This window comes from Xyrauchen texanus, chromosome 19, assembly GCF_025860055.1.
Source record: "Xyrauchen texanus isolate HMW12.3.18 chromosome 19, RBS_HiC_50CHRs, whole genome shotgun sequence".
NCBI classification, from domain to species: Eukaryota; Metazoa; Chordata; class Actinopteri; order Cypriniformes; family Catostomidae; genus Xyrauchen; species Xyrauchen texanus.
The window spans coordinates 20,168,080-20,181,525 of NC_068294.1; the positions used below are offsets into that span (position 1 = coordinate 20,168,080).

General features: G+C 36.4%; 1 protein-coding gene across 5 annotated transcripts in view; it reads left to right on the forward strand.

The window, feature by feature from the left end:
• Positions 1–12,435, forward strand: part of LOC127659387 (protein diaphanous homolog 2-like) — a 609,426-nt gene extending 596,991 nt beyond the window's left edge. For all 5 annotated transcript variants that reach the window (XM_052149176.1, XM_052149179.1, XM_052149180.1 and 2 more), the window contains one exon: positions 9,225–12,435. In XM_052149176.1, coding sequence (XP_052005136.1) covers positions 9,225–9,289 — 65 coding nt within the window. In that variant the 3' untranslated portion in view covers positions 9,290–12,435. The remainder of the gene's footprint in view (positions 1–9,224) is intronic.
• Positions 12,436–13,446: the final 1,011 nt, after the last annotated feature.

Here is a 13,446-nt window from a genome sequence, read left to right on the forward strand (position 1 = left end):
CTTGCTCACTGGGGTTATTAATACAATTATCATTTAATTATTCTTAAACACTATTAAAAAAATTTTTTTTCTAAATTACACAATGATGATTCATCGACTTTATAGACATTACAGTCTTATCGTCTGTTAATGCTGATATTCTGTTAAGCTGCTTTGAAACGATGTGTGTTGTGAAAGGCGCTATACAAATAAAATTGACTTGACTTGACTTTTAATGTAATAACTTATTTGTAAAGCAGTCAATGGAAAGGAGGAAGCGAGAACTGGCTTGACGATATAAATAATATTTTCATGAGAAACTTAATAGACACAAAAACACACATGACGGACATGTCCGTAAACGATCTCTCTCTCCCGCACAATCCTCCTCAGTCGGCCTTTATCCCTCTTGGAGGATTGATTAGCCAGATAAGGGACCGGGTGTGTAGAATCACTATTAAAATAAATATATTATTATGTTTTAGGGATGCACTGACATGATACTGGTATCGGAATCGGGTCTGATACCATGCTCATGTACTTGTACTCGTAACTATTGTAACTATTGTTAACATTGTTTCACTTATACATTTTGTGCTGCTATTACATTATGAACTGTGATAACATTCTAAGTTGCTACTGTGTGTTCATAATGTAATACATTTCTCATACAATAACCTATTATGTTATGCAAAAACATTACATTAATTCAATAAAGAAAAACTGACCCACTAAACATTTTAAATTAATCACGTGTTAAAGCCTTCATTTTTACAGCTCTAGAATAAATATAACCTTATTGTAAAGTGTGTTCTTTTTAATCTAATGCTAAGGAGATCTTGCACTCTTAAAAAAAATGGAAGGTTATTCAGTTTTATTTTTTTTTTCTTGCCATATGTGAAACTTAATGTCAAATAATTAGTCTTTCCCATTGTCCTAATCCCATTACATGCATTTCGTTACTCCCCATCCCTGTATATATATATATACAGGGATGGGGAGTAACGAAATGCATGTAATGGGATTACGTATTTAAAGTGCAAAATATAAGTAACCGTATTCCATTACAGTTACAATTTAAATCATTGGTATTTAGAATAAAGTTACATTCAAATAGTATTTTGATTACTTAAGAGATTGCTTTGCATTTTAATGTAATTTGTTTAATTTAATATTTAGTCCATTCAGATGGAAAAATGTATCCATATAAATGATGCGATCCAGAGTGCATTTGAACAGCGGTGAAACACTTTTTTATGATGTGTTACATTCATACGAGCAGACAGAGAAATAAGATTGAAGAAAGTTTGGAGTAAATTGTCAGATTTACACTAAGTTAAAATGCTATTTCTAGCCATTTTACATGCACATTACCAGGCACAATCAAAAATTTTTATCAATAAAAATCACGTTGGATCATAATTTTTTTTTCCAGTTAGACCTTTGATATTAGGACAAAAATCTTGTTCTTGATAATCATTGTTGTATTGTTTTCCTGTAAAAATATCTAAAAATCCTTAAAACAAGATCAATTTGATTTATCTTGATTTAGAAACAACACTGCATAAGATATTTAGGTTTTTCAGAGAATGTATTTTTAACATGTGTATTTTGTCTTTATAGAGTTTTTATAGTCAAAACAAGTGATGTCAAACTACCAGTGCTGAAGAAGTAATCCAAAATATTTAGAATACGTTACTGACCTTGAGTAATCTAATGGAATACGTTACAAATGTATTTTTTAATCTGTAGTGGAATACATTTCAAACGTAACCCTCCCAACTCTGTATATGTGTGTGTATATATATATATATATATACACTGGCGTTCAGAAATTTGGGGTCACTTGATGGAAATGATTCTCATGATCTTAATTACCTTTTGATTTGAAGGCGTATGCTTTCATATTTTGCAATTCGTTTTTTAGACAAAAACATAATTGTGCCAACATATTAATTACAAAACTAACATTTTATTGAAAAAAAAATGGATGACTTGGACTGAATAATTAAGACAAGCAGCTAATAACTGCCCAGAATTCCTGGGAACTGCTTCAAAACTGTTTAAAATGCATCCCAGGGTGATACCTCAAGAAGCTGGTTGAGAAAATGTCAAGAGTACATTTCTGCAAATTTTATGCAAAGGGTGACTACTTTGAATATACTAAAATATTACATAGTTTTGATTTATTTTTAGAAACAACACAATTCCTATAGTTCCATTTCTGTTCTTCCATAGTTTTGATGACTTTACTATTATCCTTAAATCTGAAAAATAATAATAAAGAATAAGTGACCTTTGAGCGGTAGTGTGTATATATATATATATATATATATATATATATATATATATATATATATATATATATATATATATATATATAGTAATATAGACACATTTTTTGAGGTTTTTACACTTGTTATCAAACAGTGTCGATGATTTAAAACAAATCCTGCTTCCATTTGTTCTGTGTCAAAGTATTTTTTTTCTTGAATAAACAAGCCAACAAACAAATATACTTTTTTTCATTTTTTTAAGAAATACATGCCCACTTATGTTTTAGTTTTTAGCTTCTTTTTACAACAAATACAAGGTTTACAAAGCCCAAGGCTAGAAAGCACCCTTTGCAGTTGTCTTGGGATCAGGCACCTGTTCGACCTCCATCCTCTATTGGCTGCAGGTCAAGTAACCTTCCCAGCTGACTACACTCTCCTCAAATCAATTACTCTCAATTTTGAAGGAAATATTGGCTGGTAGTTTTTGCTCTCCCAGCCCCATAACTTAAAGCTGAAGAAATAACTCCCCACCATCACATCCTATTTATATTTTCTTTTTCTGGTCCTGGTGCTCCATTACCCATGGAGCTCGAGTCTGGTAAAGGCATGCTGAAGATAAGAAGAACAGATAGCTGCTGCCGCTGCAATGAGCTCTCTCTGTCTCTCTCTCTCTCTCTCTCTCTCCCTCTCCCCCTCTCTCTCTCTGCCTCTGCCTCACCTCCCACTATGGCCCTCTAGCAGTAAACACTGTGTGTTGACATATGGCCCTAAGAGATTTAATCACCTTTATTACATTTTGTCGCAGAAAAAATATGAAGTGATACAAGTTTGCACATTATGGTGTGTTTGTCTGTGTGTTTTTGAACCACATATAGCTCTGAATGTATATATGTGCCCACATAGGTTTATCCAAAACAACGGCTGACTTTAAAATAATAGTGTTTATTTGAAAAGTGTTTAGTTGAAAATTGTTGCCTTGGTGCATTTAATATTTATTGCATAAATATTGAATGTTTGCATTGCATCAAAAATTTAAATTATTCACTCTAATAATTACCTGTTTATTCAAATAGTTACATACTACAACCCAAATTATGAAAAAGTTGGGACAGTATGAAAAATGCTAATAAAAATACTAATTTGTGATTTATAATTTATAATCACCCTTTGCAATATTGAAAGTTAATTGAATTGTTTTTTATGTACAGTAATTTCAAATAAGATGATCGCTACATGCTCCAAAAAAGTTGGGACAGTCGAGTGTTTACCTTTGTTAAATATCCCTGTTTCTTCTAATAACACTTTTTAAGCACTTAGGCACTGAAGAAACAAGTTTAAGATCAGAAAGTGGAATTTTCCCCCATTAATCAATTATTTAGGTCTTTAGCTGCACAATTGTATGGGGTCTTTGTTGCCGCATGGTGTGCTTAATAATGCACCACACTTTCTCAATTGGAGACAGGTCAGGACTGCAGGTAGGCCAATCTAGCACCCACACTCTCTGCTCAAACAGCCATGCACTTGTAATCCTGGCACTATATGGTTTGAAGTTGTCCTGCTGGAAAATGTAGAGATGTCCCTGGAAAAGACTGTGTTGGATGGCTGTAAATGTTGCTCCAAAATGTGTATATATCTGTCTGCGTTCATGGTGTTCTCACATATGTGTGAGCGCCCATGGCCCATACAGACACTGGCTTTTGGACCTGATGCTAACAGCTTGGATGGTCCTTTTCCTCTTTGGCCTGGATAACACGACAAATATGTTTTTCAAAAATGTTTTGAAATGTGGACACTTCGGACCAAAAAACACAGTTCTACTGTTCTACTTTCCATTTAAGATGAGACCGAGACCAGAGAAGTCAGCAGCACTTCTGGACAGTGTTGATGTATGGCTTCTGCTTTGCATAGCAAAGTCTTAACTTGTATCTGTGGATGCAGCAGCGAGTGGTGTTCACTAACACATTTTTACTAAAGTTATCACATGTTCATGGTATCCATTACAGATGAATGACGTTTTTTTTAAGACAGCGACATCTAAGGGATCAGAAATCACATGCATTCCGAAGTGGTCATCTTGCCCTTTACGCACCGAGATTGGACCAGATTCCTTGAATCTTTTAACTATATCGGGCACTGTTGAGGGTGAAATGCCCAAAATCCTTCCAATTTCTCTGGGGGAACATTGTTCTCAAAGTGCTGGATTATTTGTTAAAGCGTCTGTTTGCAAATTGACAAGTCTTGAACAATCCTTGCTCTTGAAGGACTTAGCTGTTTTTGGAGGCTCCTTATACAGTATTATGACACAATTGCCTCACCTGTTTAGCATCTCCTGTTTTGCATCGCCTTGTTATTTCAACTCATCAAATTGATATTAGTCTTAAATTGCCCCTGTCTCAACTTTTTTGAGTGTGTTGCAATCATCTGATTTGAAATTACTGAACATTTTCAAAAAAAATCTAACAATAAAATTCACAAGGTAACACATATGTGTAGTTGTAGTGCTTTCAATATAGCAAAAGGTGAATATCATTTACAAATCACAAATTTTTGTTTTTATTAGCATTTTTCATCCTGTTGCAACATTTTCAAAATTGGGGTTATACACCAATGTTGATTTAAGCATGTTTGTGGAGTTCATGGAGCAAACTTTGTGCCAAAGGACTCTCACGATGATGTAACGTCATGCAATTACAGGCAGACAAAAGTAATGAAACATCTTTTATGTTTAATTTCTTTAAGAGAATGCACAGGGGGTCATCAGGGGCCCATAACTTAATCAAAGGCTGATAGGTTTGCAAGCCAAAGACACCTTAGCCTTTGTGAGTGCTTGTGCTCTTACTAGCTTTTTAGTAATCCTCTGTTCTCCTCTCTCTGTAACCCATGATCTCCTGTTGAAACAGGTCATTGTGACGTTTTTTATCACGTTTTACTCCGACTCCTCTAAAACAATTTTGTAATTTAATTAAGTCCTGAAATGCAGGCGTTTCTCCAACATAACACTGATTGTTCTATTTTATATATATATATCCGTTTCACCTCCATCATTTTCATTTGGTTATCCAACCTAAAGACGTGGCCTTTGAAAAAGCAGGTAAAAAAAGACATCAAACTCAAAAGCATATGACAGAATTGTAATCTGTGCCACAAGTATCCAGAAATTGTATGGTGGTGTTTTTTTATTGTAGAAGTGAAAGCTCATCCTTTAGAAATTCACTTCATTACATGTTCCCCAATAGAAATAGCTGGTGGTTGGTGTGATTGTTCCAGTAGATTGGGTATTTTAGACTGAAAGACCTGAGATCAGAGTTTTTCAGCCCAAATTAAGAGATAGAGGGAGGTCTGTTCAAAGCTATTTTTATTGAAGAGTTTTGGAGGTTTGTCTTTCTGCCCATTTGTTTGAAACATAAGCTTTTTCCCCACTAAATCTTGTCTTCAATCTGTTGAGCTAAAGCAATTACTGTACCTCAAGTATTGCTCTCTACACATTATTTTCCCTGTTGTGCCAAATGTTCCAAACCTCCTGATGTTCCACTCTCAAACTAGCTGTGATGCTTTCATCCATTTTCAATTTGGACCACAAACTTTAGGAAATGATGTTAGCCCTCCCAGATCACTGCTGACAATATGGTCTGCTTGTCACCTTCCAATATACCTGCAAATTAGGCATCTTGGAAGCAATTGGAAAAACAATGGCAGTGTTTGGACTAGGCCTTAATGTTCACATCTCTCTCTCTCTCTCTCTCTCTCTCTCTCTCTCTCTCTCTCTCTCTTCTCATCTATTCCTTCTCAATGCTGGTTTTTCCTCTCTTTCATAGATATATTTTTTTTCCTTCTCCATGAAATAACAGACTGTCCTTGCATGATTTCTAGAAAGTTCTTTGTTTTTCTCACTGCTGTGAATGTGCACTTGGCTTTTTGAAATGGAAGTGGATGAAAGACTCAATAATCATTTAAATGTATATTATGTATTCTTGCATATGGGACATGCAGAGTTCAAAGTTTCACCAATGCAAGAAGTAGAAAACATACTGAGAAAGGTAGTATGTCCAATGTCCTCTTTCCATTTGTGCTCTCAGCTCTTCCCCCTGACTTTTCATTTATCTGTTAAAACCACCTGCCTAATATTGTTTAGGTCCCCCTCGTGCCACCAAATCAGCTCTGACCCTTCAAGGCATGGACTCCACAAGACTTCTGAAGGTGTCCTGTAGTATCTGGCACCAAGATGTTAGCAGCAGATCCTTTAAGTCCTGCAAGATGCGAAGTGGGGCCTCCCTAGATCTGACTTGTTGGTCCAGCACATCCCATAGATGCTCTATCGGATTGAAATCTGGGGAATTTGCAGGACAAGTCAACATCTTGAACTCTTTGTCATGTTCCTCAAATCATTCCTAAACAATTTTTACAGTGTGGCAAGGTGCATTATCCTGCTGAATGAGGCCACTGCCATCAGGGAATACCGGTAGGTGTACATGGCAAAGTAACATCCACAGGAATGCCAGGACCCAAGGTTTTCCAGCCGAACATTGCCCAGAGCATCACACTGCCTCTGCCGGCCTGCCTTCTTCCCATAGTGCATCGTGCTGCCATGTCTTCCCCAGGTAAACAATGCACATGCACCCGGCCATCCACATTATCTAAATGAAAACTTATCAAAACATCAGACCAGGTTACCTTCTTCCATTGCTCCATGGTCCAGATCTGACGCTCATTGCCCATTCTGCAGTGGACAGGGGTCAGTATGGGCACTCTGACTGGTCTGCAGCTATATAGCCCCATACTGTTTTTCAGGAATTTGTGCTATAGTAGCTCTTCTTAGGGATCGTACCAAACGGACTGGCCTTCGCTCCCCACATGTACCAATGAGCCTTGGGCACACATGACCCTGTCGCCAGTTCACTGGTTGTCCTTAGTTGGACCAATTTTGGTAGGAACTAACCACTGCATACCGGTACCACCCCACAAGACCTGCCGTTTTGGCAATGCTCTGACCCAGTCGTCTAGCATTAACAATTTGTCCTTTGTCAAAGTCACTCAGATCCTTACACTTGTCCATTTTTCCTGCTTCCATCACATGAAATTCAAGAACTGGCTGTTCACTTGCTGCCTAATATATCCAACCCCTTGACAGGTGCCATTGTAACAAGTTAATAAATGTTATTCACTTCACCTGCCAGTGGTTTTAATGTTGTGGCTTATCAGTGTATGTCTCCTTTGACAATTTGTGTTCAAATTTTGAAGGCAGGGTCTCTTGACAATATACATCACTCATTAGATTATTACTGCATGATAATAAAGTGAAAAAGCGTTAAAGGAAGACAAAGCGTGAAAAGATTGGTGGACCGTTTCACCCAATTATACTTGCATATAATCTAAGCACAAACATGAATGTTATAGCAGAATTCTTAGTCAATGGAATACCTGTAATAACTGAGCTACAGATATGCATGCTTCTCATCTATGTCGCTGCATGTTGATAACAGGCACACTGAAGGAGTTTCGTAAAGTTCTTTTAAATTTTCAGATCAAATGATTTTCATTTTAAAGCCACACTTAACCTGCAAAGTTTAAAGCTAATTTTAGTGCATTGGTTTATTGACATGAAAATGGGTGTGCTTTGCTGCTGTTCGAACACATGTCATTTAAACTATAAGCCCAGTGTGGTCACAGGCATTTTTGACTACCTCCAAATATGGTAGACAAATCTCAAAACATTTTGGTCTTTAAAATCAGATTGCCCATAACACATCTTAATATCCGGTCTAAACAGGGCCTTATAATCAACCAACAGTGACCTTTCAATGCATATTAAAAATAAATTATACAATAAAAAAATAAATACAAAAATAATGTTTGATTTTTATTTATTTCACTTTTATCTTCTTATTAAAAATATCTTTGCCCAGGCAAAGCCATAAAACAGCTTTTTCCTAAATTATTTCTAGCTTGTTTTCTTATTGGCCCCTATGACTGACCTTGGTAAGCAGGCTGGACTTTGTGTGAAGTATGAATCCACCTTTACTGTTGTGCCCATTTGCTCCAAACTCATTACCTGACATGATGAATGGGGCCTGTTCCATTAACTATGCCCAGCCCATGGTGGCATGAGCACCTGGCACTGAGTAATGGGAACGACTGCCAGGGTAGTTATGGAGGGTGTGGTGGCTTAAACTTGGAGTTGGCTACTGAATCTGTGGGGAGAGGAAAGGTTGTCCACTCCGCCTGCCACATGGCCCCCACCCAGCCTTTCACTACACCATGTTTGGAGTGGGATCCCATAATGGGTTTGCCTCAGTGACCAAACACATTTTGTACTTGTCTCTGTCAAATTCCACTCTGGCCTAGTTTCAAATAAAGGATTATACAAAGTAATGTCTCCCTTATTTGTACATTTATAACCTGATTAATTTGTTTTTATTCCCATAGTTTCTTTCCCGTCTGAACATTAAAGTCTGTCTCCCCAAACCACCCTTGGGTATTTACATAAGATTGTGCAGCTGGTGTGTCTGCACTGTGTGTGTGGGTGTTGGGTGCCATGAGCTCAATGCCGTTACTATGCCACCATACATGAATCAGCTGACTCAGACCATCTAATGCTTCTCTCTTTCCCCTACTGCTTCTACTTAATAAGTTTGCTATTGTTGAGGCTAATCCCGTCCCTCCCCTTTCTTTCTGCGCTCTTTTTTTAACTATTAAAGGAATAGTTCCCCCAAGAATAAAGATTCAGTTGTTCCTAACATTCTGCCTAACATCTCCTTTTGTGTTCCATGCTAGAAAGTAAGTCAAACAGGTTTAAAACCCCATGAGGGTAACTGCACTCTTTTTCTTACTACTGTAAATATCTGTTTTTATATGTCCTTTTCTCTATTCATCTTTTGTTACATTTTGTGTCTCATACTCATGCTATGCTATTGTGAATACATCTAATGGTCCCTTTTATATATACATTTTCTTTGTCCTCTCTTTCAATAGACAACCGTCTCACTGGTTTGGAAAGATCCCGTTCGCGCCACAATGCAAACCCTATGGTCCGATGATCGCTTGCCGGCTACAGACGTTTGCCAAGTGCCAAAGACCCAAGAGGGGGGACACTGAGGAGGGCTGAACAGGAATTGAGAGAGCCTGCCCCTCACGGCATTTCCTGCTCACCCGTCATTCGCATACCTACACATCCACATGCATGCAGAATGCAGAACAAAACCTCAAAGACATGTTCAACAGGTCCAGAACCATGACCCTTACTCCTCTCTGCCTTACAAACCTGGACAATTTGTTCTTACTTTTGTGTTTATTTCCTGGGGCCTGTTAAATTAAGGGGTGCTTGTTTTTATTTTTTGTTTGTTTGTTATTTTCATGATTGTGCCAGTTCTGTTTATATCTCAGGACACTAACTCCCCTGGCTCACATTCATCCTGCTATCTGCAAACAGTCTTGATTGACTGCATTTTGATATCTAGCTATTGGATTTTTTAAGCGCACAAACACTCTTCTTGCTGACAAAAGGCCAAAAGCACCAGAGAGGACTGAGTGATTCTGAATGCATATCAGCAAAGGGACTTTATTCACTGCATTGATTGAACAAAAACCTTGGCTTGATTGATTCTGCCACCCCTCCTGCTTTTTATTCCACATGACAAATAGCATTTAGATTTTTAGTCTATAACTTCACCATAAGCCCTGCTCTGCTACATATTTTCTCTAATCAGTGCCTCTCATAATATATTACAGATTTTATATATGTAGCAACATAAAAAAGCTACTGATTTTAGCATCAGTGCAACATTGTGTACACATTTGTGCTGTGTAACAGCTGCCAGCTGCCATAAGGTACCTGTGCTGGTAGAAAGATATTGCTCTTTATCTACAGTTAACACTTCAAACATATGTAGACATTTCGATTGCAGAATCAAAGGTTTTATTAAACGAATCTGCTGGCGTGTAAAGCAAACAGGAATCAAAGAGATGCCATACATTTCTGTTTTCAATCATTTCACAGGGTTTCTTTTTATTTATTTTGAAGTCAATGTACTTTAGCCTTCTTGTAGAATAGTATTTTACTGAACTGTAGCTTAGTGTATTGTCAAGATCCATTGGTCATCTTTAAAAGCTCTAAGATGTGTAACATATTCAGCCCCTCCACATTTCACCTCGCCATCTTAGCCCTGTCTCACATTTAAAATAAATAAATTACGCAAATCGTTTGTCCAAAACAATATCAATGATCATATTTAGTCTACTAGCCATCTGTAGCACCTCCTTTGTACTCAAATCTCATATTAGTGTCAATCTTTCATCATTTGAAAAATATGTATTTATTGAGAGTTTGCCAGATATGTGAATAGAAACCAGAATCCAGAGAAGAGGCATCTTGGATGTGAGGATGTACAGAGGTAAAATACTGACAGTGAAGGAGTGTTGACCACGTCGTGGCTGCCATCATGTGAAAGCCATTAGTGAAATCTCTTTGTCACCTCCCCAAACTTAAGCTTGTTTAAGCTTTTTGGCACGTTTTTCTGCCTCCCATTTCCATAACACTGCAGGCAAACTATATGCAAAACAGTGTCTTCTCTCTTTTGTGTGACTGGAGCAATGCTGCCTAACATACTGGTACATGCCACACTGAAATTCCAGTATCTCCTGCATTCATAAACAAAGGCAACATGTTGAGTTTGCACATACGATGCATTAATTACCCCAAAGTCCCACCAGATGCTATTTTTCCAGTATTAAATAAGTTTTGTTCAAATGCAAGTGACTAAAGTGAAGTGCAGAATGTCCATGCTTTTAAACAAACCTCTGTTAGTCCAGCTTTCTCCTCACACTGTGTTTGTCATGCACTCTCTCTCTCGAGGAGAGAGGAAAGGTCGAGTTGTGGTGTATAGCAATCCATTGATTTTCTTTTCTAATTAAAACTGCCCTTTGAATTGTATCCAGAGCCACACAAAAGAAGCTGCCCTAGGTTCACACTGCTCGCACTACTATTTAAAACTCATGTTAATTGCAGATGCCTCCAACATGCATTTTTATTTCCCAGTCTGCTCAAACTCAGAGACCACTAACATACATTTTCTGACAGACAGCGTCACTGTCAATGAATTAATCCACAACAATACTGTTATTTCTGGGAAATAATTTTAATAAAAATTGTATTTTATTTTGCTGATATTGGTTTTGATTTATGTGCAAAATTTCACAATGAGAAAGGTTACTATACTAAAATTGTTCCTGTTGTTATTGTTTATATGACTGAAAGGGAGAGTAAGAGGGAAAATCTCAGTTGAGACTGATTTGTTAAAATCACACTAATATGAAGCTTCTGTATGGTAAAAGTGATGAATTGGTCATACGTGACCCATTTTGTGTATATGAGGGACACCTAGCAGCAATTCAACCAATCATACAGACTCTACTACATCCCAGAGGACTTCAAAATTATGTGTAATTTATATTTTGTTTTTCCTCTTTATTCCAAGAAAACCATGTTCCATCCCTCTATTTGTGATAGTGGTGTTAAACTTGTGTATTACTATAGGCTAATATATGTGTTGTGTATTTGATGAGAATATCTTAGAGAACATATCATAATGCAGGTTAGAGTCTGCAGATGACTGACTGTGTAATGTGCTTAAGTCAGATCCAATTCTTAAATGGATGCGAGACAGAGGCCAGAAATAGGTAAGAAAATATTAAGTTACTAGTGACTTTTTTGGGTACTCTGCTGTCTCGTTTATCTACATATCCTCAATGTGTAGATAAATTTTAGACAGATTGTATGATGGTGCACTTTAACTTGTTAAATATAGATCTGGAGCGATCTTTTAATTTGTGATATTCCTTAGCATATCATTGCCAAAATAGACTGCTTGCATGTGTGGTAACCATTCCTGATAAGTGATTCAATCTCAGTTCTTTCCAATTTCTCTCCCAGTTTCTCTCATTCCTTCTCACTGTAATTGGTGCTTGGAATTAGAAGTTAAATAGGTATGAATAATTACAACTGTCTCAGGACATTGTTTTAATTTTTAGGTAATGTAAGATTCCATACCCCTGCCTTCTTTTTCCCATTGTGTTATAAGCGATTTATATTTGTAACATCTTTAAGTTTATTTTTATCTGTGACTAAAAAGTGAAAATGGTTATGCACACTGTACCTGAGTATGTAACAAAATATCATACTAAATAATAACCACATGCTTTTTGAGTGTTATTTCTATTAGAAAACATGCTTTCTCTTCATGCAGACTCACACAGTGTCCTTACTTGTCATGATGCGATAAAGATACAAGTGATAAAATCTCTAACTTCATGCAAATCTGAGGTGTTGCCTCCAGATGCAACACACTGAAAAAGGTTAACCTAACAATTTTTCTTTATGTGGTAACATCTAAATTAACTGGTTTAATTCAAGTAAAAAATATTATGGTAACATTTTACATTAACGTTTCCTTTGTTAAGGGATAATTTAATTATTATAATTAATAAAAAGGGGTTCAGTAATGACTGAGTCATTTACAAATACCTTATAAATCATTAATATGTGGTTTTAACATCATGCAAAAAAGGTAATTATTCATGTCAAATAGTGAGCAACTTTTCATTTAACATTAGTGACCTATGAAAATGTACATTTATGTAAAGTATATACAGATGTGAAGCATTTATTAAGGAGTTACCAACTTTAGAAACCTGTACAAAAGAGTCCAGTATGATTTAATGGTCATCATTTACTCAATCCTAATGCCATCCCCAGATGTGTATGACTATCATCTCAGCTCTGCAGGTCCATACAATGCAAGTGAATGGTGACCAGACCTTTGAAGATCCAAAAATCACATACAAGCAGCATAACAGTAAATCTCCACTTTACCTTTCACTTTGAGAATGTGAAAGTGGAGATGTTATGGTGTGTCTATATATATAAAATAATAATACTTACTGGTAAATTTTAATCTGTTTCTCATCATATCGCTTAGGTATGAGATTTTCTTCTACAAATCCTTGTTTGTGTTCAAAATAAGAAACAATTTAATAAACATCTGAGATGGCATGAGGGTTAATAAATGAGGAGAGATATTCTTTTTGTTGAGTAAGATATTCCTTTGATGAATAGAAACACAAAGAGGTATGTAGCAAAATGACATAATCCCTACTTTTAATTTTACGATTACATTTTTTATTTTATTATATTTTTTGC